Raw genomic sequence first — 27,143 nt, 5'->3', positions numbered from 1 at the left:
CCTCCCATGCAGCCCACCTGCCAGAGTGCATGAAAAGCTCTTGGTATGAGTCTGAGAAGGTGCTCACATGACCAGGGGTCTTTGACTGAAATATAAAAGACACTGTCCCCATTTCCTCAAAGCCAAGCAACACTGGATCATTCAACAGCCTTCGAGTGGAGCTTCACTTCACGGTAGGTACCTCCTCCTTGTGATCACATAACGAGATAGCAAGAAGAGAGTGAAGGTGGAATGGGAAAGGAGAAGGAGGCAGGGTCAGATAGATGGAAGAAATAGATTAAGGAAGACAGATATGGGTGGGAGACAGGAGAGAAGGAAAGAGGAAAGAAAAGAGAACTAGATGGCAGAAGTGGATGTGTGAAAGAGGGAATAAGGAGAGAAGAAAAGATGAGAAGGAAAGAAGGGTCAAATCTTTAGCACTGTGTGATTCCTGGATGGTACTTAGGGTGTTGCTGAACTCCAAAGCACTCTGGGTCCTGGTAGAAGGAGATGCAGTGCCAAGTTGACAACACTTGCTAAACTGCACTAGGAACTCCTTTGCTCAACCTCCCTACCACACACACCACTTCAGCAAGGGCCCCATAAATCTGTGGGTCAACAACTGTGTCTAGGGTGCCTGCAGTGGATCAGTGGACTTGAGGATAGAGTTCCTACTTGGTAACTCATGGCAAGATTCTCCTGGATCAACTCCAGGAGTCTCAAACTGTTACTCATAAAAATGAGCTCCATCCATCCAGCAACTGAGCCTGGAGGATCCAGGCCAATTATCATGGTCTGGTTCCAAGATAGCCACAGGATAAGTCAAGTAGCCACAGGATAAGTTGTCAGAAGGTGGCCTTGATTCTACTGGGGGATGGCCACAAAGGGCAGCCTTGGGGTACAAGATATAGGCCTCCTGACTAAATTGTAACAACAATCAGGAAGCTAATTGTTTTGGATCATGCAGCTGACCAGACAGGTGAGGGTAGAATCCACAGAGCAAAGGCTTAGATTGGATTGGTTAATGGTTTGAAGCACAGACATTGGCATTCACATTGCTTCCCTTGTGCCTGTCCATCGTTTAAATACAATTTGGCATGTTGATATTTATATTGTTTTTTTTATTTTTAAGTCTTAAGGTTTTGTTTCTGGACAGTGCATGGAGCACGTTTGGTGGGCCACCTGACACAAATCGTGATCCAATTAATGCAAGGAACAAGATCCATAAATTTATAACCTAGTTAAAATAGTATATTAGGATATCTATAACATATACAATATATGTTATATATATATATATATATATACACATATATATATATACATACACACACATATATACATGTAAATTTACCATCTTGTCCATTTTCAATGGACAGTAGTGTGAAGTAAATTTTTGTTTTTCTATCATCATTTTCACTGTCACTTTCAGAAGTGAATATGTCCCCTTCCCAAACTGAAACTCTGTACAAAGCAACCTCCCCACCACTCTCCTCTCTTCTCTATGATAAGTTATTTCTTAAAATAGACTAGTCGTGGATCCATGCCTTATGTTTCAGTGACTTTTCTTATTTGCGCTCCCATAAATTCTAGGAGGTAGAAGTCAAGTAGCCCTCAGCCTAAGTAGCCTGAGATCAAGGACAGTGGGGGGAGTACACTCCTGAGACCTGGGTCAAAGATGGCAGCTCTAACTGGTACCCCTACTTTATCAAGGGCTTCAGCACAAAAAGGGGACAGGATGAGCCTTTGGCTACAGTGTAGCCAGCTGCTGCAATTGCAATCCCCCTTTTCATGAGCAGCTTCTGTAGTTCAGTTATCACAGTTTGTGGGTGGAGATTAACTCACTTGGGCCCTGTAAGAGCTACCAGGCAGGTGCTACCACAGTAACAGGGAGTCAGACACAAGTGGGACCTGTGTGCCATAATTCACCAGCCTCCAAGCTTTGAAGGCTTCATCTTAAAAAACTTGCAATTTGACTAAGATGATGCCCATGCATGGCCCTTCCAAGTTAAGAAACAGTGACCACAAGATGCTATAAGTGCTAGATGGTGACTGCATTGAAGTCTTATGAGTTTTGATTTTCAAAAGGGTCTTCATTCCCCTCCTACTGAGATGCCTTTGCCGCACACTAATAGAGGTCCTTAGCACAGCCCTTTGGGAGACTTGTCTCATCATCCGTTCATTTCAATCTGGCTTTAGCCTGAACAGAAGGCAATCAAGGCTGGCTCTGCAAAGAGCCAGGGGAGCTTGTTGGACAGCAAGGGCTCTTCTGTTTTAGGAAATGAATACAGTAGAGCATTGTGCTGAAGGAAAATCAGATAGCAGTCAGTGACTAGAGGGCGCTCAGTCCAGTCAGATTTTTCAAGCATTCACTCCTTGCTCTTTCTTTCATATAATACCCATCCATTTTGTAGCCACCAGAGGCCATTCTAGAGACAGGTTTGTAGAGAAGCCACCTTGCAGTCCACATGTCTTCTCACTCAGAGTAAACTGAGTTTATGGGCAGGGTGACTGCAGCATGACAACCCCTAAACTGTGGAATACCTCCTTTGCCTCTAGAGAAGCACATTATAAAAGTGTTCTGCAGAGGGCACACTTGAGAGTCTAGCCTAGTTGTTTGGGGGTTTCTATATGCCCTCTTGGCCAAGCTCCATTGTGCAATGCCCAACATCTACAAATCTATCCAGCAGCCTGGAACATGCTCTATTGCCATTCAAACGATGTCCTGAAATCACAATCTAAAGCACAAATCAACCAACCATTTCCCACTGTTTAGGGGATTATAACTAGGGAGAAAATTATCCTAAAATCCCTCTGATCTCCTGCATCCTATTAACTATACAGTTGTTGGGCATTAGGGTGCCTATTGAAGTCAAATACTTGGTGATCTGAACACAAGAAACTATAATAAAGCGTGGCAGGGTTCCAGGACTTTTGTTCCCACCTTGTTCTTTTGTCCCTGGAGCAGCCTCTGAGGATTATCCAGTGATATACTAGGACAGCAACCAAATAACCCAGATGCTAAAAGACCAAGAAAGAAAAGAAAGGTTGAGATGCTGTGTGAAGGGGGGGGGGGGGGCGTAGAGGTGAAGCACACAATTTGTTGGCAGGCAGCACCACCATGTGGTCACCAGATTTATTCATATCTACGGTGGTGTTGACAGGGTTCAAACCCACCTCCCTCATGCTAGATCTGCTGTAAATGCTTATGAAATAAATGAGGGAAAGCACAACACACTGCCATGTCTTTGGGGAGAACATGGCTACCTTACCGTTTTACAGCTGGATAAGCTGAGTCACCCTAGGGAACGCGAAGCTTCTGCTGATTCTCATGTGGGGTTTTTAAAAGCATCCTTGTCATGTTTTGCTGGCTCTCCCAGGAAGCTGCTCTAGCCTATGCCTACACCTTGTCCTCTGCACTGCCACAATGATTATGCTGCTCATGGTCGGTATGCTGATGGCCCCCTGTGTTGGTAAGTACTGCCTTTCCAGGTTAGCATTTGATAACCTCACAGGGATGCAGTGATGTTCTCTTGTCCTCCAGCTGACTTGTTCATTAGATCCTCTTCATTCCTCTGCCCAGTGAGTGAAGGGAACCAAACATCAGTATTAGGCTATAGAGTTCATGTTAATTATTTCAAACCCTGCTCAGAAAAATCCCAGCATAGAGGGGAAGTGGGCACTCAGCCCCAACCTTTACCAAGACACTATTTGCAATTGATTTTTATTGGGAAAATCAATTTCTTCCAATGTTGTGGCAATAAGCATATTAACCACTTCAGACAGGTCCCATGCCCAGGAGTAGCTAGCTAATGAAATGCAGGCTCCATGATTTTGTTGTCATTGTTATTGCTACTGTTGTTGTTGCTTATATGTGTGTATGTGTTTGTGTGGTGTGTGTATTGTATGTGTGTAGTGTGTGTTGCATGTGTTGTTGTATGTATGTAGTATGTGTGTGATGTGTGTAGTGTGTTTTGCATGTGTTGTATGTGTGTGTAGTGTGTACGTGTACTGTGTACATGTATGTGCTTTGTTTTCATATTTTGGTCTTACTGGGTTTTTTTTCCCCATGTTTCCCTTTGCTTTTTGTTTTCTGTTCTTTTATTCAGAGGGAGGGAGAGAAAATGAGAATGTGAAGTTGGGTTGGCAAGGATGTGGAGAAGAGCTGGGGTATGGAAAATAATACGATCAAAATATATTGTGTATAAAAATTAATTTAAATAGAAACCCTGTCCAAAACTTAAAAGTATTGGATAAGGTTCAGAATGGAGAAGAGTTGGGTCAAAAAACAAGTGTCTTATTGGTAAGCTCCTCCCTCCTTCTAGCCGTGCAGTTCCTCTCCCCTCTGCTTGTGAGCTACATAGCCCCCTCCAATTTGCTAATTCCTTGGGGCACATTGGCCTTTCTGACACGAAACAACATTCTTTTCGTCTCTGTGGGCATATGATCCACTAAGTCAAACATTTCTATTCCTTACACACCAGCCAGTTAGAAGACCCTCAAACTCCTTGTTCATTTAAACACATAAACCCACTGCATTCCTTCCTCCAAGGTGGCTCCCATCACTCATGGATCAGACCCCTTGTTCTTTGTTCCTTGTTCTCTCATGCTAAGAGACACTCTCAGCCTTATCACTGCCTCTGAGAGGCTCTTCAGGCATCTCTTCCAGCAGCAGGGACAGTGAGTGGCGCCACGTGTTATGCATGTATGTCATTTATATTGGCCAAGACCCAAGCAAGCAGATGAAACACATGAGGCTTACACCTGGCCCAGATGCACGTAAGTTCAGAATGGCAATGGCAATCTAGCATTTGAGAGAGGACTCCAGATGCCCACCTGCAGATAAGCCTTCCCTCTGAAACAGAACTGGCCAACAGCTTGTTCTCTGACCTCCATCTATGTGTATTTTCCAGATTAAACATTCTTGTCAGGATTTGAATCCCCTCATACTCTTAAAAGCTTATTCTCCTTGGTAGCTAACGCTTTCTTCTTTCTAAAGAGTAAATTTCCTTTTGCTCAAAGCTGCCTTTTTTTTTTCATGTGTACCATTTATATTTTTTCCTATAAAATTGTGACCAATAAATATTTCCTTCTGTTATTCTTGCTTTCTTTTACCTCCTTTATTCCTTGACTGCTACATTTCAGTAATGAAGTGAAAATTGATATCCTCTATTGTGAGGAATCATTTGACAAATATTTTTGTTGTTCTCTGGAGATTTTTTTACCCTCAAACACAAACACTTGGCTTTGAAAACATGACCATCATGGACATTCTAGGTGCCATCACACCAATTTGTGTGTGGGTTTGAATGTGTTCTTTGCCTACTCCCAGGTTTTGCTGAGTCTGACAACCACTGAGATGGGGTTGCCTCACCAATCAACTTGCTAGAACCTAGAGTACAAAGGGACATTTCAGGGGCTCTGCCAAGAGGATTAGAAGAAATGTGTTAGCCTGTATCTCCTGAGAGATAGAGACTAAAGCCTTATTACGGGCACAAAAGTCTCTCATGAGAAGAAATACCCATAAGAAGTAGAGCAGCAAGCAGGAAGGTCCAGCTCTGCAGCAAGAGAGAATTGGGGCAGTTCATGCATTCTGGGGCTGCAGCTTGGTCTGAAGACAGTCTGGAAAGGTCATCTAGGAGAAGTCTACCTGAGCAGTCCTGAGTCCCCAGAAACCAGGTCTGCTGGTATACCTGTCGGCAGTTTCTTGGGCTGGAGAGAGATATAGGGACTATGAAGTATGGAGAGAATGACACCTGTCTGAAGATGCCATAGGGCCCTCAATAAGCTGAGCTTCCATTCTCCAAGAGATAACATCTGTATCTGCCCCTGAGGTCACTGAGGTAAAATTTCAAAATGCCTTAGTTGTCATGTTAGTTTTCCATTACTGTAGAAGAAGTAATTTGAGAAAATCCAATTTCAGGCATAGATTTAGGGGCTGGAGAGATGGTTCACTGGTTAAGAGCACTGATTGTTCTTGCAGAAGACCTGGGTTCAGTTCCCAATACTGACATGATGGCTGAAAACCGTATGTAACTCCAGTTCCAGAGAATTCTGTGTTCTCTCTGACCTTTCTGGGCTCTACAAATGTGTGGTATAGATAAAAGCAAATATTAACACATACTTATACACATTAATACATAAGGTAAAAATTTTTTAAAGTTCTCTACTTTCTGAAGTTCTTGCCCCTTGCCAAAAACCACTAGCTGGGAAGTGGTGGTACATACCTTTAATCCTAGCACTCAGGAGGCAAAGGAAGACAGACCCTCTGAGTTCAAGGCCAGCCTGATCTACAGAGGGAGTTTCAGAACATCCAGGGCTACACAGAGAAACCCTGTCTTTAAAAACAGACAAAAAATATTTCTTGGGGGCTGGAGAGATGGCTCAGTGGTTAAGAGTAGTGACTACTCTTTCAGAGGTCCTAAGTTCAATTCCCAGCAACAACATGGTGGCTCACAGCCATCTGTAATGGAATCTGATGCCCTCTTCTGGTGTGTCTGAAGACAGCTACAGTGTACTCATATAAATAATAAATAAATAAAACAAAAAATATTTCTTTACATGAAGATTGTATAATTCTAGTAGGTAACCAACCGTTCATTGACCATTCAGCATGTAGTTCTATTGTTATATATTCATTCCTTTGTTCACCAACAAATATATTGGGGTCTGCATGTTCTCTTTCTCATATGCATAATGTCTATCATATATCCGTAAACACATATCCAAATATATATGGGGAGTAGAAAACTTTTTAAAAGATATATATATATATATATATATCAATATATACTCACTCCCTATACTAATGATACTTCACAAGCTAGTTTTCTTGAGATTACAAGATGTATAATATTAAATTTAAACCAGTAATCTAAAATTAGAATTTTTTATACAAAGAATTCATATTGTCAGTAAAATTTCTATGTATGCATATGACATATGATAGTACTTACTTTCAGTAGGTCCCTAGTATGATGTAGAAATAGTTGCCTAAGTAGATTATTTCAACATGGAGTGGGTACACAATGAAGGAAGGTTGTCTGTGTAAACTGTAACCCAGTCCAGGTTAGGAGTCAAGTAAGACTTTGAAATTCTGTATACTTCAAGTTGAACCAGAAAATCAGACAAAGGAAGCAGGTTCCAAGAAGGGGCCCAAATCCAGACACGGCACAAGCTAAGGTACATAGCACATGACCTTCAATGCCTTGGCACTGTAGGGCATGATGGGCCACGGGCCAGATGGAGAAAAGCTTTGTGTGCCGAGTCAGACAGTATTGCTTCATTGCTGAATTTCATATGTATTGTTTACAAAGTGGTATAGACTACATCCAGGCATAACTCCAGCACTATCAATGCGTTTGACAGTGATGCTCCTGCTTCTACCTTGTATCTTCTACCATTGTCATCCCTCCCTCCCTGCACATCTGCCCCACCTCTGGCTGCACTTCCTTTATGATCTAAATCAGTTTTTAGAACAGATAATTTAGAATCCAGGACGGCTTTTTAAGTCCCTAGTGCAATGGCATGGATGCCAAGATCCTCACTGTGTATACAATGTGGGTATGTTGGAAGAGATTCATATACCGTACAACCTGTCTGGGCAATGAGCGATTTCCTGCTCCCCGTGGAGGAAGGCAATACTGCTTGTTTGCACAGATAACACAGAAAAGACATCACCAAAGGCTGTCAGCATTAAGCAGCCTTTGCAGTAGTAAGCAGTAGGTTTGGCAATTGTGCCAGATGCTATTGTGCTGAAGAATTTGCTCAGGGTCTAGGGACAAGGACTTAAATGGAAAGCAAGCCCAGAGCATCTCTCTGGCCCCACAGGAGGAAGGTTTTGCAGGGCTCACCCCCAAAGCCCATCAATCTCAGACAGGAAGGAATCCATTCTCCCTGAAAGCCACTCATATAGCCTAGAGGTTATGTGCTCCACTGGATCTCTCTGACTTACAGTCCATTCACAGCCTCTGTGACCTGCCCTGCATTTATTCAAGGCAAGGTATCTTTCTTTCACTCCCTAAACTGATGACATTTTATAAGTGTGTTTTCTGGGTTACAAAACACGCTATTTTAAATTTTGACTGGTAGCCTAAAACTGCAATGTTTTCTTATGCAAAGAATTCAGGTTAGCAGCAAAACTTGAAAGATTCAAGTAGTGGGTCTCATTCCTTAGAGCCTAAGGCAGAGTCACAGCTGGGCTCTCACTGTGACACAGATGCCCCGCCCCCCTACATCTCCACAGTTCCTATTGTTCCTTTACTGGTAATCAACCTCAAACTCCTACCTCTCAGTTCCTTCTCTGGCTATCCCTAGGGAGATGTATTTGAAGCCTTGGGCAGTAGCAAGGATCTTCATCTTCACCCATCATTCAGGACAAGTACAGCCACATCAGACAGACTGGGTTCTGGGCCTCCTATCTCATGTCCCTCCGAGTCATCTTCCACAGTCTCCCTTCATCCACATGAAAACATGAGTTGTCTCTTACTGTGTCCAGTGAACACTAGGGCACAGGACAGCAGCTATAAGAAGGCTCCTGTCCTCAAGAGATTCACAGCAGCATAGAGAATCAACATGGAAAGACTTTGGCAGCTAGAGGTAATGGCTGGGAGGTGAGAACAAAAATACACAAAGAATTCAGAAACCAGGGGAGAGTGAGGAACGTCTTCAGTGCCCTTTGATTGTGCCTCATGTGATGAGCAGGCTAGGCCAAACTGAGTCAAGGTCAAGGCTTTTCAACAGCGACCACACATGGTGTAAAGATTCAGCGCATTTCAGAAGAATGGAGAAGGCTCTGCAGTTGGAGTATAGTAGCCCAGAGGAGCAGAGTTCTACTGGACCATCCTGCTGTGCTCCCTCTAATGCAGCATGGAGTTTTATAGCTGAACTTATTCACTTTTGTCTCTTTCTTATCTGAAAAACTCTCTGCTGTCCCAGGTCATCTTCAGAGAGCCCCTACCAACTGAGTGATGATTACCTGATAGCAGCAAGCCAGGTTTGCTCCCTGCCTTTCTCTTGTCATCAAAGGAACAGGTAGAAAATTGAGGGCACTGACCTTTGATCTGTGAAGGTTCATGGAAAGTTTTTAGCTCCTGTTCTATCCTTAAAAGTGAAAAACCCAAGACATAAGATACAGTTTGCTAAACACATGAAACTCAAGAAGAACGAAGACCAAAGTGTGGACACTTTGCCCCTTCTTAGAATTGGAAACAATCATCCATGGAAGGAATTACAGAGACAAAGTTTGGAGCTGTAACGAAAGGATGGACCATCTAGAGACTGCCATATCCGGGGATCCATCCCATAATCAGCTTCCAAACGCTGACACTATTGCATACACTAGCAAGATTTTGCTGAAAAGACCCAGATATAGCTGTCTCTTTTGAGACTATGCCAGGGCCTAGCAAACACAGAAGTGGATGATCACAGTCAGCTATTGGATGGATCACAGGGCCCCCAATGGAGGAGCTAGAGAAAGTACCCAAGGAGCTAAAGGGATCTGCAACCCTATAGGTGGAACAACATTATGAACTAACCAGTACCCTGGAGCTCTTGACTCTAGCTGCATATGTATCAAAAGATGGCCTAGTCGGCCATCACTGGAAAGAGAGGCCCATTGGACTTGCAAACTTTATATGCCCCAGTACAGGGGAATGCCAGGGCCAAAAGGTGGGAGTGGGTGGGTAGGGGAGTGGGGGGGAGGGTATGGGGGACTTTTGGGATAGCATTAGAAATGTAAATGAAGAAAATACCTAATAAAAATATTTTTTAAAAAAGTGAAAAACAGGCAGAACAGAGGGGCTAAAATGTGTACAGAAGCCACAGGCAACAACTGACTCAAGCAATTACTACTTGTCCTCTCAGCTCAGCTTTAAGTCTTTATGTAAGAAGACATTGAGAGCAGCAGCTCTCAAATCTTAGTCAAGAGAGTATCAGGAGAAGGCCAGCTAGACATGTTGGCTTACACCTGCAATCGCAGGTATGCAGAAGGTTGAACCAAAAACATTGTAAAGACAATGCATTCTAGGCAACCTAGTAATAAAGGAGTGGGAGGGGCAAGACCTAGCTATGTGTGGCCCTGAGATTGATCCCAGCAGAGATATAATGGGAGGGGGCAGAAAGAGATAATGACAAACCTTTCTCCCTCTTCCTTCTTCCTCTCCCTTTCTCTTCCCCTGGCCCATTCTCTCCCCTTTCTCTCTCTCAGTAGTACTTTTAAACACACAAACACACACACACACAGAGAGGGGGGAGGGAGAGAGAGAGAGAGAGAGAGAGAGAGAGAGAGAGAGAGAGAGAGAGAGAGAGAGAGAGAGAGAATACTACTAGCTAGGTACAACTATATCACCCATTGGGTTCCTGCCCAAACATCTTATGTGAGCCAAACTGAGCCCAAGCCAGAACCAAGCAGCAGTCCAACCAGGGCATCTTCATGAACAGACTGAATTTCTCATGCTTCTTTGAGGGCTGATTCTTGCGGCTTTCAGATGAACAAGGTTTCCAAACAGTGACAAAGTCTCAGGCCTGAGTTTGTCAACTTGATGAAGAAAGACAACGATGATGTGACAGGGGCTAAAGATAGGGCTCCACAGTTAAAAGTATACAAACTCATCAGTTACCATGTCTCTCCCTCAGGTTAGAATGCAACCATTAAGGTCAACCACTAGGAAACACCAGGGATCTTCACATCACCTCTTTATTTCCTGAGATCCACCTAGACTAAACACAGCATATGTATTATAAAAATCCATGTGGGATTGAATTGGGGGCAGGAGGTATCTTCATTGTCTTATTTGTCACCTCTCCGCCTCACCCCAGTACAATGTTTGTGCTAACTTTGCTTTCTCTTTGTCTGACTTACTTACAGGGGCCCATGCTCTGGACACACCAAATCCCCAGGAATTGCCTCCAGGACTGTCAAAAAATATAAGTAAGAATCTTTTGACCTTTGCCCAGAAGCTAAGTGAAAAGTTGTCTAGGATACTGGCAGAGACAATGACCCTTCTTAAATATACTCTGGGATCCTAATTGCTTTAGCATCTGCAAGTAGTCACTTAGATGGTTCTCAAAACCTGGTGTCTCATGCTTTAGCACTCTCAACTGAGCCCGATTTCACTGGAAATACTAAGCCAGGAAAGACAGTAAATGGAGTGATGTTGAGGGTTACTGTGGGGTTTGAATCTTAGCTTTAAAATGCAGTGTTTGTATGTAACAAATAGGGAAAATGGTGGCTTTGAAGTTGAAAGAGAACAAGGAAGAGCATATGTGACTATTTGGAGGAAGGAGAGGGAAGAGAAAAATTTGGTAATTATATTATAATCTCAAAAAAAAAAAAAGAAAAAAAATATAAATGCACTCCAGGCTTCCTGATAAGAAGGAGATGGGTGAGATATTGCAGAATCCTGGTGCAGTGCTTGTTCTGTAGTGAAGAAAACATTGGGATCCTGTCACTCTCATAACTGTACACTTCCCTGCTGGATATCCTAAATATTATGTCCATAGGCACCATGCCTTGGCTCCATGCATTTATCCTCTGCAGCACCTCTCAGTTGAAACATTCCATACCACCGAGAAGTCATGGGTTTTCTTTATAATCAGTGAGCAAGGTTGCCTAGGAATATTGCTCCACTCACATCTGTATTGGTTTCCATGCTAACCCATGCTACAAAAAAGTTAGCTTAAGGTTAAATTTGTTCTTAGGAAAAGAGAAAAGGTTTAACATCTCTAGAGTAGAAAGAGAAATAGAGGCCAAACCAAGACTCAGGTTTTTCTTCCTTCTACTTAGATATCACTTTCTTCAATGGAGTGTTTAAAAACGTGGAAAGTGTGGCTGAAATTTTTGGTAAGTGAAATCTGAAATTGCTTTACTCCATTGAGGGTCAGGACTGAATAGGTATTGGAAGCGAGAGGAAATCACTGGGGTCTTGCCCTCTGTCTTTCATCTCCTTGGCCTCCTCAGCCAACTGCCAACATGTAGCAAGCATCTAAGAGGCCAGTGATGTTATGGAAGGCACACCAGAGAGTCATGTGCCTTCATTTTCCTTGGTTCCTTGTCCTGGAAAGAGAAAGGTATCCCTGCTGCACAAGTGTGGATGCTGAGCCCATGGGAATTATGTGGATTCCTCAAGACCGCAAAGCAAGAAGGGAGACATTTTTTTCTTTTTTCTTTTTTTCTTTTTTTGGATATTTTATGTATTTACATTTCAAATATTATCCCCTTTCCTGGTTTCCCCTCCAAACCCCCCTCTCCCTTCTCCCTTCCCCCTGCTTCTATGAGGATGCTCTCCCTCCCACCCACCCAAGGAGGACATTCTTCATGCCTACACCTTAATCCTCTATATTAATATGCTTTGGATTCCTCTTCCAACTAGCAAGTACATGTGAATCTTAAAGATTCCAAAGATTGTCACACACTCCATGTGTGTCTCATTTCAATTATACAACTATTGGTATACCATGAGGGTCGCTAACCATCAGAAATGGACAATGCCTTTCAAATAATGCTATACTGCAATTGGCCCAGTCAGGGCCATTGGAGCCTGCTGTTTGGTTAGAAGAGACTGGGAATGGAGCCACTCATTGTGGATGCCATGGGGGGGTCTCTGAATGAAAATGCACATCCGTGTACGCACACAAACGTTAGAAAGGTTTTCCAACAGCACTGAGTCATTTTTCACTTAGTGGTAGACATCATGGAAACAAAGCATGAGAAGGGAAGAGGAGCCTGAATAAGGTAGAAAGAAACCGAACAGGCTAGTGGGGCTGCTGCTCACAGGCCACACCTCTATCCCATCAGTTTCTTCTGTCATCTTGTGTACTCTGAGTGGCAGTGTGGGGTCACCTCCTTCAGCATAGAATGGCCGTCTCACCAGAAAAGCAGAGGATGGGAATATGAGGCTTGAGGTTTAGAGTTGAAATGAGCAGTGTTTTTCTCGATAGTTTCTGCACTGTGTACTTGAAGGGAGAGTGTCAGCTAGTGCCTTGAGCAAGTTTCTGACCATTGGCAACATTACCTCTGATGTGAAAGCGACAGAACACTGTCCTACCTGGCAGGATTTCTGTGAAGTTTATCACACTGAAGGCAAAAGCTTTGTAATATACCACATGTGTGAACTATTGTGGAACTATTGGAAATCACTAGTACAGACTAGGTGCTCAAATACTGTGTGTTTGCATGCCCTCCCTATCTGCTTTCTACACTAGCTTATAATTGTATAGTTTCATCACTAAGCCACTAGAGATTCACTCAGCACACTAATCATTCCATAGATCATAACAGCATTTCTTTTTTCTTTTTAATTTATTCTTCTTTCATATATTACGTACAAATCATAGTTTTCCCTCCTTCACCTCCAAGTTCCTGCCCCCACATCACCTCTCATCTAAATTCACTCTTTTTTAGTTTCCCTTCCAAAAAGTACAGGCTTCCCATGGATATCAACCAATCATGACATATCAGATTACAGTAAGACTAGGCACCTCCCCTCATACTAAGGCTGGACTAGGTACCCAGTAAGAGGAAAGGGGTCCCAAAAGCAAGGAAGAGTTGGAGGTAGACCCCACTCCCACTGTTAGGAGTCCCACAAGAACACAAGCTACACAACCATAACATATGTACAGAGAACCGAGGTCAGAACCATGCAGACTCCACAACTGTTGCTTCAGTCTCTATGACCCCGTCTGAGCCCTGGTTAATCGATTATGTAGGCTGTGTCCTTGTGGTGTCCTTCGGCTCACACAACAGTCTGAGTGTAGCAAGATGGATATATATATATATATATATATATATGCATATATATATATATTGCATTATATATATATAATATATATATATATATATATATATATTGCATGTGGTATGCACATACGTGTGCATATTGGCAAGTGGTGGAGTGCATATGAGAGTTTACAGCATATGTGTGCATATGTCTACAGAGGCCCAATTTTGATGTCTTAAATATTAATGTTCTTCCTCAAGTGCTCCCTATCTTGTTCTTTGACTCAGGGTAACTCTGTTAAATCCAGAGCTCACCAATAGGCACAGTCTGGCTAGTCAGCTTGCTCTAGGGATCTACTGGCTCTGCTCTCTGCAGCTGGAATTACAGGGATTGGCCATACCCACTTGACATTGTATGGATTCTGAGAATGCAAGCAGTTTAGAAGCTGGGACATCTCCCCAGTCCCAATGGTACCTTCTTACATGTTTCTACTTCTGTATTAGGAAGCAAATATTTTCCAGAAGTCTTTGACAAACTCCCTCCTAAGTCTTTTTCTGGCCAGATATGGGTGATGTGCTCAGTGAGATCCTAGTCACTGTCATGGAGGTACACTGGTATAGCCACCAGCTAAGAATAATAGTGAAATTTTGCAAATTGGCTTACCTTCCTGAGAACTTTTCAGTTTCGTTAGTAAGGAAGATATCAAGTGGGTATACCATGGCTGGAGCTACATAGCTGCATTTGACTGACTACACCGCATATAATAACTACACTCATGATGTCACATCAGCCAGGGTTGCAGGAAGTCCAAGGAAGAAACTCCTCATGCACTTGGGTTCCCTGTGCCCACCATACCTGCTCTCCCCACCCACAGACTGCCTAGGTTCCCACTTCACCTGGCTGCAGGCTGTCTTCACCAACTTCCCGCTGCTCCTCCAGTTTGTAAACAGTATGAGGTGTGTAACTGGCCTCTGCCCCCGGGACTTTGAAGACTATGGTTGTGCCTGTAGGTTTGAGATGGAAGGGATGCCTGTGGACGAGTCTGATATGTAAGTATGAACCACAGGTGAGCTCATTGCAGCCAGATGACACCTTGGATGGAACAAATATAGACAGAGACCCAGAGGAGAGACTCAGGAGAGATCTAATTCTGTTACCTACTAAAGGGCAACTGGTACTCATCTCTTCACACTGCAGTATAACTAACGATGTTGTTGTAGGTGGGTACACAAGAGCCTCTGTCATGGAAACACTATACTGCAGGGTTGTTCTAAAATGGGGTTCCCTATATTAATAGCATAAGATCCTTATTATAACAGTTCTATCAATACAAGATACATTGAGGGGAACCTGGAAGCCTTATCCAGTGCATTTCTGCCAACTAGAGAAAAAGCAGCTATGGCGGTTGCTATCCAACCTTCAATAAACATAAACAACAACAACCCAGGTGTGCTGTGCTAAAGATAATCAAAACACTACTCCTGCCTTAGTATAGAATGCAAAAAATATGCACAGCCACTAAAGACATGCTCCATCCCTATGGACAAGGAAGCTGCACCCTTGAACAAAGTAGCAAGATGGGCAATGACAACTGAAACCTAAAAACATTAAGCAAGTTTTAACAGGGGTGTGGTCAACAAGTATGGAAGTAGGAGGGCCAACTGAGCTATTGACTGACTTGAGAAATCTGTTGCTATGTGTTCAAATTCAAGCCCTGTTACCCATGACTCAGCAATTCTCCTTCTCTGCTCCTTACCCAGTCACTTAACTTGTTTATATTCTATTTTCTTTACCTTTAAAAGTGAAGGTAATTGTAATGCTTACTTCGGAGTCACTATTTTGGTTTACATGATTAAATACTAACTGAACGAGGCACTGTGACTGTGCCTAGTTATGAGGTGGTGAAGAGTATCAGTAACCATGGAAACAAGACTGGGCTTGTAGAAGCAGTCACAGTAGGGATGGTAGTAGCAATGACTGTAGTGAGGTAGCTATAGTTGTCTGCTGCAGACCCTCTGGGCCCCTTTGCCTGTGTGGAACGGGTCTCTGGGGCAGCTGGGCAAAGCGTCGGATGGAATGACAGACAGATGCACACAGGAGAGGTTGTATAGAATCTGAATGTAATTTGTCAAATCGAGCATCAAACTTTTTATACAGAAGACAATAAGGAAGTTGAGTGACATACCCGCAAGGTACAAAGAGGTTACTGGATTCTTACATAAAACAGAGGAATGCAAACACAGAAGGTCTAACAGGAACCACCTGGGATAGAATTCATTGTTAACAACTGGGATCAACAAAGGCTCCACCTAAGATTCACTTAATCTTAGAAGCCAGGGTCAAGGGCTTCATGCCCTTGCCATAGTTCCTATTTTAGTCTATTGTATAGTCTGCCTTTCCCTTAGGCCATTGTAAATACGTGTGTATGGGTGTAACTCAGCTATCTATAGTTCTAAGTATCTACTCTACTTTCTCCTTAGGTCTCAAACTTCCTTCTTCGTAGATGATGGTAAATTCCTGTGTAGGGCAGTGACCTAGCTTTTATTCAAAGTGATAGTGTAATATCAGAGGCAATTCTGAATGTCACTCAATAGGCAACATTTTTCCTAAATTCCAAGCCCATGGTCAGCTTAAGGACTTTCTAGGACATTGGAACACTGGCAAAGGCTTGGCTATGTCAGAATTCAATCTTAAAAGGCACTTATAATAGGATAATACTAAAAGAGAGCATGTGGATCCATACACCAGACTAACATGGGAATGGAAAATTAATGTATGGGTTAGAGAGGACGCCAGACTCCAGGAGGTGAGTTTCCGTGAAACTCTTTGCCTCGTGAGTAGCTTCCAAGCCTCTTGGCCTGTCAAGCTGACTCGACCAGAGTACATGGCAAATACCAACAATAATAAGACTGAAGTAGTAGTAGTAATAGCAGCAGCCATAGCAGGGAAAGACCAGGGCTAGTATATTAGTAAGAGTGACTGTAACCATGGTAACAGCATCAGAACTAGAAAATTGAATCTGGATCTGAAGTCTATTTCATAATTAATGTCCTATCTCTCTGGCATAATCCTGTGACCCAGATGAAATGCCATAGGGCATGCACTTTTTTTTTTTTCATCTGTGTGGGCTCAGAGAAGATGGGACAGAAACTCTATGGAGCCCCATGATGGACAGCTCATACTTGCCCTGGCATTTCTTGAAAGGTGTCCTTTTCCAGTTGCCTTGGTTCTCTGTTCTTCACATCGTGGAGCTTTTGCTTGTATCTACTCCATAGGCAAGTGCAAGCACACGGTCTGTCTCTGGAGTCCACTCGTTGTCCTCTAAGGAGGGAGCACACTATGCTCTTTCTTTTTACTCCGGTCCTAGTGACCCCACTGACTGAGGAAGTGACCAACTTTTAATTCTTTTTCATAGCTTAAAAATGAATGCATTGAAAAGGATATGTTCTTGCTTGACATAGCATAATAGCTTTGCAGTTAAACAATGAACCATCTCTACTTTCCTTTCAAACCTACAGGAGAAGATACAAGTTGCATTTGGAACAAAGGGCTAGTTTTCCAATTTAGGGACCAGGGTCAAGGTAGTTGACACTGGGATGCTAAAGGACTGGTTCTGCAGGGCATGTGAAGTCAGGTCCAATTCTAAGAACATAATTTTCTGTTAAGTCCTCATTCCGGCTTCCTTTAATGCTTTGAACACCCAATAAACCAAGAAGTCAAATAAATAAAGGAGTCATTCATCACTGCCTCCTACCCAGAAAGAATGATCAAAGGTCTTATGTTCCCAAGGTGGAATCTAATTTCAGTTACTTTGTCCATTTTGGTCAATAGGGTGGGTGTTTCCAAACACCCTGGAAGACAGGTTGTTTCTGTCTTGAACTTACACACCTTGATTCCCTGCTGCTGTTTATTGAAATAGATGTTTTCTTAAATCTAAGAAATCCTCCATAGGCAGGATGAGAACAAAATGTACTGAAGGTCACCATCCTTCCGCATGTTTTCTTTGTTGCAGTGTTCGCCACTGACTGCTTCCCTGAACCTTACTTATAGCAGTGCCACCTTGCTGGGTGGCCTTGGCCAGGCTATAGAGCTGTGCTTCTCAAGAGTCTGCATATATAAATATTCACAGTTGTGGTCACACCTGCTGAGCAGCACTCAGGGGAGGTTGAGAAGTGCTGTATTTATCCAGTGCTCAGAGAAGGAAGAACATAGCTAGAGCTCAGCAAATGTTAGCTGCTGTAACAAAAGCAGTGATGAGCATCTTCCTCATTCCCTCTGAGAAACAGACAGTGATAAGCAGCAGCATCTTTGCCATCCCAATTCCACATCCTGTTCCCATTGTAGCTTCCTTGGCAACATATCCATCCTCCCCTGCTTGGGCCCTGGTCTCCAGACTTGCCATGCACAGCAGGGTCACTAGAAGAACATTACTTGTAAATGCTTGGAGCAGTTGCTAGAATACTCAAAGGTGTCAGCTATTACCATGAGACTCATGTAAGGTTAGTTTTTTAAAAATAGATAAGTAACGTTGTGCCCAAGGCAAATGCCTGGTGTTTGCTGGAGCTTGTCCAGCTGCAGAACCCCAGTCATCACCTCCTTGTACCACAAACTTGAACATCAAGGCTGCTAGTACAAATGAGGTCTCATTTTTCCTCTTCCTGTGTCCCAGGACCTCAGAGAAAGGTAGCCACCCATAACTCTGCCCATACTAAGAGAGGCAGTAGCTCCTAGCCTGGAGTCTGTAAGTCAGTCTGTAAGTCAGTCTGTAAGAGAATGGCTGTCTCCCTTCCCTGGTATTCAGACAGTTTTGTCTTCTCAATGCCTTAGAACCTCCCACATTCTCCTGAAGTCTGAGGGCTCCCCTATTTGCAACCAAAGACCGCAGACTTCCTTAGTTCATGCTTTTCTCTAGCTCGGATTTTATTCTGTGTTTGATCCTCAACAACACCCTGCAAGCTATGTCAAGCATTAACTGTAGTACATGTTTATACTTTCCTCAGGACTGATGTATACTAGATACTCTGTCCCATCTCACTGTGTAAACTCATAATAGTCCCTTGGGTCCCTGGGTCCTGAAGGTCCTGTTTGCACATGCAGAAAAGAACTGCATATTTGCATTAAAATGTTACCTTTAATGTTTCTTTTAATATCACCATCACACATAATCCAAGCTGCTGTTTACAGACGCTACTCTTTCTCACTGATAGATTCCTAACAGACCCACAGAGCATAAGCTCCTTCCCTGTTCATCACTTGCTTATCATTGAGTAGCATCTCAAATTCTCTCATAGATCTCTCATGCATGGACATGGTAGGAGAGAGACAATTTTGCAATATGGAAACCACCTGTGCTGCAAGAGGACTTGTGCATCTCACACAGGAATCCACATATAGCAAACTGAAATGTTCTCTGGCTCAGTGACTACTGCCACTTTCTGTTTTCTGCATAGTTGCTGGGGTCTCTCTCACCTTGACCCTGATTAAAGGCTAATCCACCCCTTCTTTCTCATCCTCATGGCTCTCTTTTCTTTTTCTTTTCATCTTATATATACCTCTTTTCATCCCTATCCTTCTCTGCCTTCTTGAGGCAGAGTTTCCTATATAGCCCAGACATGTCTTGAACTTGTAACCTTCCTGCCTCTCCAGTGCATGAATGATTGATAGATAGCTGACTTTCAGTGTTGGTTTCTTTGTTTAGGGATGTGAAATTACCCTACAAAATAGCCTTGGCTTTGTCACCACTGGTTATTTTAAGCAAGTCATAGAGGTACCCCTGAAATCTCTAGCAAAGGTGGATTTTTTTTAGAGACGTCAGCTCCCGTGTGAGGCCAAGAAGAGTGACAGAGGCAGATGGAGAGGGGCAACTTCTGTTATTTATACTGACTCGGGTGAATGCAGAATGTGGTGACAATAGCAAAAGTAGCATCCAAAGCAAGTGTTCAGACACGGCCTGGTATACCAGCCCATCTTCTTCTTCCCTGGACCATTTTTACACTATGTCCTCCAGCTGAGATCTAGGGCCATGTGGCTCACCACATCCAACTGCACATTGGGCAAAGGTGATGCACACTTCCATCTGAAGCATGTAGGACAGCAGGTGGCACGTGTGCATGGTGTGTGCATGTGCACACTGACTGAGCATTGAAACAGGTCAGTGCCAGATACCATCCAGACATCAGCATGATCTCAGCGTGCCTGCCTGTCTGGATCCTAACCACGGTCTCTCTTGATCCTGCCCCACCTGTCTCAGCTGCTGCTTCCAGCATCGCAGGTGCTATGAGGAAGCTGTTGAGATGGACTGTCTCCAAGACCCTGCCAAGCTCAGTGCAGATGTGGATTGCACCAACAAACAGATCACATGTGGTGAGCATTTTCAGGCCTCCCAGAGCAGGGGCACGAAATGACCAATGTGGTCCACGTGGGATCCATCTGCTCTGACACCACCATCATCGGTGCCATTGCTGAAACATAATTGATTGATGCATTTGTGGTTCACACATAGCTAATGTGCAATGAATGCTTTTGTTTTTTATGACTGAAACAGTTGATTGGAATACCATCTGAGTTATAATTTATTTATACTTGTGGTAACTGTAGTAAGTGGCAAATTGTTTGCTATTTATTCACCATGCAACATTACTTCCTTAATGTAACTACAGAACAGAAAGGAGAAAAGTCGCCTTCAAAGACATGTTATGTAAATTACATTAAGCCAGCTTGAGAAATGATTGAAGCAGTGGGCGGTGCATTGTCGTGAGTGGAGGTAGACATAGAGATGAGGGGTCAGGCTGGTGGTGGCTGCTGTTTCTATGAAGCAGGTGCAAATCATATGTTCCTGTGACTTACCATGTGACTCTAGGAATATTATTTCACATGTCTAGGCAGTCCTGGATGAAGTCATAGGCAAAGGCATGGAGTAGTAAGAGAGTCTTGCAGGTCAAAGTGTTAGATTTAGCCAGTCTCCTGTGTGCCCACTGTAGAGCCTGGTCTTCATGCACAACAACTCTGATATTCCCTCCCAGCAATGTGTTAAATGAAAATCACTTTTGTGAGTTTTCAGACAAGAGAAGGAAAGTTCTGAGAGATGAAACAACCTGGCTAAAGTCACAGAGGTGCTCACCTGTAGAGCCAGATTTTGAACCAAGGCCCCAGTGACTCCCAAGACCAGGTGCTCAGCCTGGTGGAGGCTGGGCACTAACAATAGATAGAGGGAGGCACTGAGGAAGGAGGGGGCAGAGAAGCCAGTGGAAATAGAAAAGGACATGCGGGGTGGGCGTGGTCCTGACCTCCTGGATTTCTCTCTGCATGGTCCGTGCGTTAGTTACCTTTGTCATGTCTTTGAGAGAGTGTCTGACAGGAGCAACTTAGAAAGCTTTAAGATGGCTTTGGGGTCAGAGTACATAGTCCACGGTGATGAAGAAGGCATAGTAGCAGACTTAGATGCTATGGTATCAGGAGAACAAAGCAGTTGGTGATGTAGCATCAGTCTGAAAGCAGATCCTTCAGGCTAGAAGCAGGGCCAGGCTGTTATCTTATTGTATGGATTTTTAAATGGGGAGATGAATAAACATCTGTATACCCCTGGCGGGGTACTAACAACAGACCCAAGAATAATTCCACCCAAGTCTAGTTGGTGAGCCAGTGAGTTGAGTCGGCATCTCCAGGGTCATGGGCAAGTTCCCAGGCTTCCACTGAAGATCTGCCTTTCACCCAGCAACCTTAACCTGGTTCTGTATCACGGCAGACAGAGACAGGGTCTCTTGAAACCTCTGGCCTCCTAGAGAATTTCCTGAGTGCTCTCCGGTACCACCTTATAAGCCCACAGTTCATGAACCCTCCCTCCTCTCTCTGGGGCTAATTTGATAGGTCTAATCCTGTAAAGGTCTTGTGTGGATTATCATAGTTGATCTAATTTTAGGATGGAAACATCCATACCACACCTGGAGGATGGTGGTCCATAACTGACCTTCAGTGACCTTCCAACTAGTGATCCACTTCCTCTAGTAAGGCTACACATTCTAAATATACCAAACACACTCTCCCAAAACCATGTAATCAGCTGGGGACCAAGCAATAATACAGATGAGTTTCTGGGTGTCATTTAACATTCAAAGCCTGGCAGCCAGACACTGCAAATGTGTTAGATAGTGACAGGAGTTAGGTAGGTCAGGGAGATGGTGCAGTGTGGGCTATGTGGTACTCTGTTTAAACAGGAAGGGCATTAACATCTTCCTTGAGGAAAGATTTGAAGTAGTAAGCGATTCTTACTCTAAATGGCTGTGTGGGTACAATGAGCAAGCAGAACATGGACAGGCCTGAGGTGCCCAGTATGGAATATGGAATAGAGGAGACAGACTAGCAAGAAGTGTGGGAAAAGATGACATCCAAGGAGAAATGGATGCTGTGGCCAGCGATAACCACATGACACTCCCTAGGTAACTCTGGAAAGTCAGGAAGAGGTTCTGAATCAATAGACAGACTTCAATTGAAGTGTTTTTTTCTTTTTCTTTTTCTTCCTTTTCTTTTTCTTTTTCTTTTTCTTTCTCTTTCTCTTTTTCTTTTTCTTTTTCTTTTTCTTTTTCTTTTTTTTTTCCTGGATGGAACCCAGGGCCTTTCATGTACTAGACAAGCACTCTCTACCACTGAGATACCCCTCTCATCTTGCTCTAGCCCTTGCCCTATTCTAGACTCTTCACGACAGTGGATGACAGAACTGGGAAGCCTAGTCTGGGGACTACTGACATGAGTGGATGGTAGATGGAGGTAGAAAGTTTGTACAGGTGTGGCCAGTCCCCATAGAGGATACAGGTGGACCCTGTACATCAGATTGGTGGGTTGGATGTATGTGACATGTAGTTGGGTCTACTAAACCAAAGAGGTCACATCATCGCTAGAAAGTTGCAAGGAGAGCAAGTTTGGACAGCCCAGATCAGGAGCCACCCTTGCCTACTGGGATTCCAAGTTTGATCTTTCTACCTTGCTCCACCCTTCCTGTATGTAGAGTCCGAGGATCCCTGTGAGCGTCTACTGTGTACGTGTGACAAGGCTGCTGTGGAGTGCCTGGCTCAGTCTGGCATCAACTCCTCCCTGAACTTCCTGGATGCTTCCTTCTGCCTCCCTCAGACTCCAGGTAGGATATCTGGGCTTAAGCCCAGCAGCAGAGCTGAGCTTTAGACAGGAGCTGCAGTGGGTGACTTCAGATACCATGTCCAGCCCCTCAACATCCAAGTCCACTGCTTTATCCACATTCCCGTGTGTTTTCTTACAGAGACAACTAGTGGGAAGGCTGCAACACTGTTGCCTAGAGGTAAAGTTCTCAACATAGCTGGTTCTTTCTGGACTGCAGAGGACTTGTGTCGGTAGCAGCTGGTGCATCTCTTCTGGAGACCTGGCTCACAGAGGGTGTAGCCACCAATGACATTGACTCTGCCTCCCTTTGTAAAGAGACTAGTTTGAGTATCCAATATCAAAGGTACCAACTGTGCCCTTGCCAGTGGGTGGATGTGAATTTAATCCAGCAAGGGTTCAGAGCCCACATTCTCTCTGTGTGGTCAGAGGACTGGTACATAACAGGACTGGAGCAGCACCTCTGGTTCACAGGAAGATGGTTTTCACTCCCTGACATCCTGGCTATTAGGTCTCCCTGGAGAGGGTTCTACTTCTTCTTCTCTCCCACTTCTTCTTCACCCCCTAGAACCTGAGCAGAAAGCACAGCCTGACTCAGGAGACTCTTTTAGAAGGAGAGGTTGCTTATCCGGTGAGTCTTTGTGGGACTCATATAATTCATAGTTCTTACTCTAAAATATGGGTCTTATGAAAAAAAATAAGAACAAGTTTACTTGTCTATCAAAATTTCTCTGCCCTCTCATTGCCGATACCTTTAGGAATCTGGGGATGGGTCCACTGTCACTTTGGCATCTCCTGTATCCTTTCCTCTGGCTCAGGTCTCCATCCTTAAAGGAATTTTGTTAAGGAGCAGTCCACACTGTGTAGGTTGGTGTGTAGCTGGGTGTGTATATGTGGGGAGTGTGCATAGATATGAAGATAGTACATGAATGTGTGTATGGCCATCAATGGTGCGTGCATGGTGTGAGTGTGTATGTATTCATGGGTATGGGTTATGTACTTGTATGAAGGTGGAGTGTATATTAGGATGTGTGTACATACATGTATCTCTGTGTACCTTCTACATTCAGTACTCTTAGTGTGTCTATTATTTCTGCTCTGCCTTCTTGGCAAGAGTCTTTTCATATTGGGACAGTTTCAGGATCCATAGCCCCCCTCACTGCCTTCACCTATTGTCTCAGATAGCATGCTTCCTCCACCAGAATCCAGCAGTGGCTGTGATTCTTCCTAAGACCAGCTGTGCTGGGAAGCCCATGCTCCTGGAGGAGAAAGCAAGCCAGGGAACCCTTGGGTAGAATGGAAAACTCTTCCATGATTACACCCTTCTTAGACCCTTCCTCTCTTGGCCCCTTAGTACCCAGTCAGCTCAGATTAGAGCCCTTGAGGTTTTGTTTTTACAATGTATTATGGTGCCATTGCTGTTGGAGACTCTCTTTTCCCAGGGATTCCTGAAAAGCCCACAGATACCAGTCAGATAGCCCTGTCAGGAGAAGGTAAGCATAAAGCAACAGGTGACCCAACCACCCTTGTCCCATTTATGCCACTCCATACTGGCTTGATGACATCAGCTCCCTTAGATGTTCCCTGCCTGCTTTGTTCTGAGCAAGGATCCCCTTTCTACTCCTTCACCTTCTCTTGTCCCTCTGTCTTCACCTCTAGAGGACCAGAGGTACAATGCAGTAGGCTGGCCCAGATGCACAGCTGCAGGTTTGCCGGGATGGACAACACATATGTTTTAATGTGCCCTCCAAGTCTTGTTTGGGATACACTTATGCCAGAAAGTTGCATGTTGCTTATCTGAAATCCAAATTTAGTGGGCATACTAAATGTATGAGTAGCTATCAGTACAGTCACTCTACAGAGCCTTCCTTCCTAGAAGCTGGATTTTCCCCATGTCTTCAGTCCTTACTCTCAATCTGTTTTACTGATCCAAAATAAAACTGTGTCTCCTTTCCACAGTGGCTGGTGAGGTGAGAGCAGACACACTAACAACCCTCTCCAGAACAAGTAAGCTGAAAGAGCATCCACAGTGGAGATGCTACCCAAATCCATGTGCTCTTTTTCAGTAGTTACTCTTAGAGAGGGCCCCAGAGGAAATACGGTGCTCATTTTCAGACTATGCAGGACACTAATGCGCAGGAATCTTAAATTTCCTGTCACTCAGCCAGAAATGCATAGTGAGCTGGACTCAGCTGTGAATTCAATGCAAACATGACCACCAAACCTAAAAATATCTAGGCCAAATTTTAGTTGGTGAACCTGACTTACCCATACATGCTCATAGTGATTTGCAACCATTTCTTAATCAATGAGTATCTTAGTTATGTTTTTATTGCTGTGAACAGACACCATGACCATGGGAACTCTTTTTTTTTTCCATTTTTTATTAGGTATTTAGCTCATTTACATTTCCAATGCTATACCAAAAGTCCCCCATACGTACCCACCCCCACTCCCCTACCCACCCACTCCCCCTTTTTGGCCCTGGCATTCCCCTGTACTGGGGCATATAAAGTTTGCCTGACCAATGGGCCTCTCTCTTTTTTTTTTCCTTTTCCATTTTTATTAGGTATTTAGCTCATTTACATTTCCAATGCTATACCAAAAGTCCCCCATACCCACCCACCCCCACTCCCCTACCCACCCACTCCCCCTTTTTAGCCCTGGCGTTCCCCTGTACTGGGGCATATAAAGTTTGCGTGTCCAATGGGCCTCTCTTTCCAGTGATGGCCGACTAGGCCATCTTTTGATACATATGCAGCTAGAGTCAAGAGCTCCGGGGTACTGGTTAGTTCATAATGTTGTTCCACCTATAGGGTTGCAGATCCCTTTAGCTCCTTGGGTACTTTCTCTAGCTCCTCCATTGGGAGCCCTGTGATCCATCCATTCGCTGACTGTGGGCATCCACTTCTGTGTTTGCTAGACCCCGGCATAGTCTCACAAGAGACAGCTACATCTGGGTCCTTTCGATAAAATCTTGCTAGTGTATGCAATGGTGTCAGCGTTTGGATGCTGATTATGGGGTGGATCCCTGGATATGGCAGTCTCTACATGGTCCATCCTTTCATCTCAGCTCCAAACTTTGTCTCTGTAACTCCTTCCAAGGGTGTTTTGTTCCCACTTCTAAGGAGGGGCATAGTGTCCACACTTCAGTCTTCATTTTTCTTGAGTTTCATGTGTTTAGGAAATTGTATCTTATATCTTGGGTATCCTAGGTTTTGGGCTAATATCCACTTATCAGTGAGTACATATTGTGTGAGTTCCTTTGTGAATGTGTTACCTCACTCAGGATGATGCCCTCCAGGTCCATCCATTTGGCTAGGAATTTCTTTTTTTTTTTTTTCACGGGCCATGAATTTTCTTTTCTTTTTTTTTTTTTTCCATTTTTTATTAGGTATTTAGCTCATTTACATTTCCAATGCTATACCAAAAGTCCCCCTTACCCACCCACCCCCACTCCTCTACCCACCCACTCCCCCCCTTTGGCCCTGGCGTTCCCCTGTACCGGGGCACACAAAGTCTGCGTGTCCAATGGGCCTCTCTTTCCAGTGATGGCCGACTAGGCCATCTTTTGATACATATGCAGCTAGAGTCAAGAGCTCAGGGGTACTGGTTAGTTCATAATGTTGTTCCACCTATAGGGTTGAAGATCCCTTTAGCTCCTTGGGTACTTTCTCTAGCTCCTCCATTGGGAGCCCTGTGATCCATCCATTAGCTGACTGTGAGCATCCACTTCTGTGTTTGCTAGGCCCCGGCATAGTCTCACAAGAGACAGCTACATCTGGGTCCTTTCAGTAAAATCTTGCTAGTGTATGCAATGGTGTCAGCATTTGGAAGCTGATTATGGGGTTGATCCCTGGATATGGCAGTCTCTACATGGTCCATCCTTTCATCTCAGCTCCATACTTTGTTTCTGTAACTCCTTCCATGGGTGTTTTGTTCCCACTTCTAAGGAGGGGCATAGTGTCCACACTTCAGTCTTCATTTTTCTTGAGTTTCATGTGTTTAGGAAATTGTATCTTATATCGTGGGTATCCTAGGTTTTGGGCTAGTATCCACTTATCAGTGAGTACATATTGTGTGAGTTCCTTTGTGATTGTGTTACCTCACTCAGGATGATGCCCTCCAGGTCCATCCATTTGGCTAGGAATTTCATAAATTCATTCTTTTTAATAGCTGAGTAGTACTCCATTGTGTAGATGTACCACATTTTCTGTATCCATTCCTCTGTTGAGGGGCATCTGGGTTCTTTCCAGCTTCTGGCTATTATAAGTAAGGCTGCTATGAACATAGTGGAGCATGTGTCCTTCTTACCAGTTG

At 43.9% G+C, this 27,143-nt stretch overlaps 1 protein-coding gene across 8 annotated transcripts in view; it reads left to right on the top strand.

Annotated features, from left to right (window-relative positions):
- Oc90 (otoconin 90) overlaps window positions 1–27,143 on the top strand; it is a 36,362-nt gene continuing 9,219 nt past the window's right edge. For 2 of the 8 annotated variants that reach the window (XM_011245490.1, XM_011245489.1), the window contains exons 1-9: window positions 1–173; window positions 3,360–3,452; window positions 10,847–10,909; window positions 11,765–11,821; window positions 14,572–14,746; window positions 19,948–20,060; window positions 22,699–22,827; window positions 22,966–23,004; window positions 24,266–24,316. In XM_011245490.1, coding sequence (XP_011243792.1) covers window positions 3,407–3,452; window positions 10,847–10,909; window positions 11,765–11,821; window positions 14,572–14,746; window positions 19,948–20,060; window positions 22,699–22,827; window positions 22,966–23,004; window positions 24,266–24,316 — 673 coding nt within the window. In that variant the 5' untranslated portion in view covers window positions 1–173; window positions 3,360–3,406. The other 6 variants (XM_011245488.1, NM_010953.2, NM_001347038.1 and 3 more) reach the window with 6 other exon arrangements.

This window comes from Mus musculus, chromosome 15 (genome assembly GCF_000001635.26).
Source record: "Mus musculus strain C57BL/6J chromosome 15, GRCm38.p6 C57BL/6J".
NCBI classification, from domain to species: domain Eukaryota; kingdom Metazoa; phylum Chordata; class Mammalia; order Rodentia; family Muridae; genus Mus; species Mus musculus.
The sequence above is the reverse complement of the archived record's forward strand: the minus strand, read 5'-3'. Positions and strand labels throughout refer to the sequence as shown.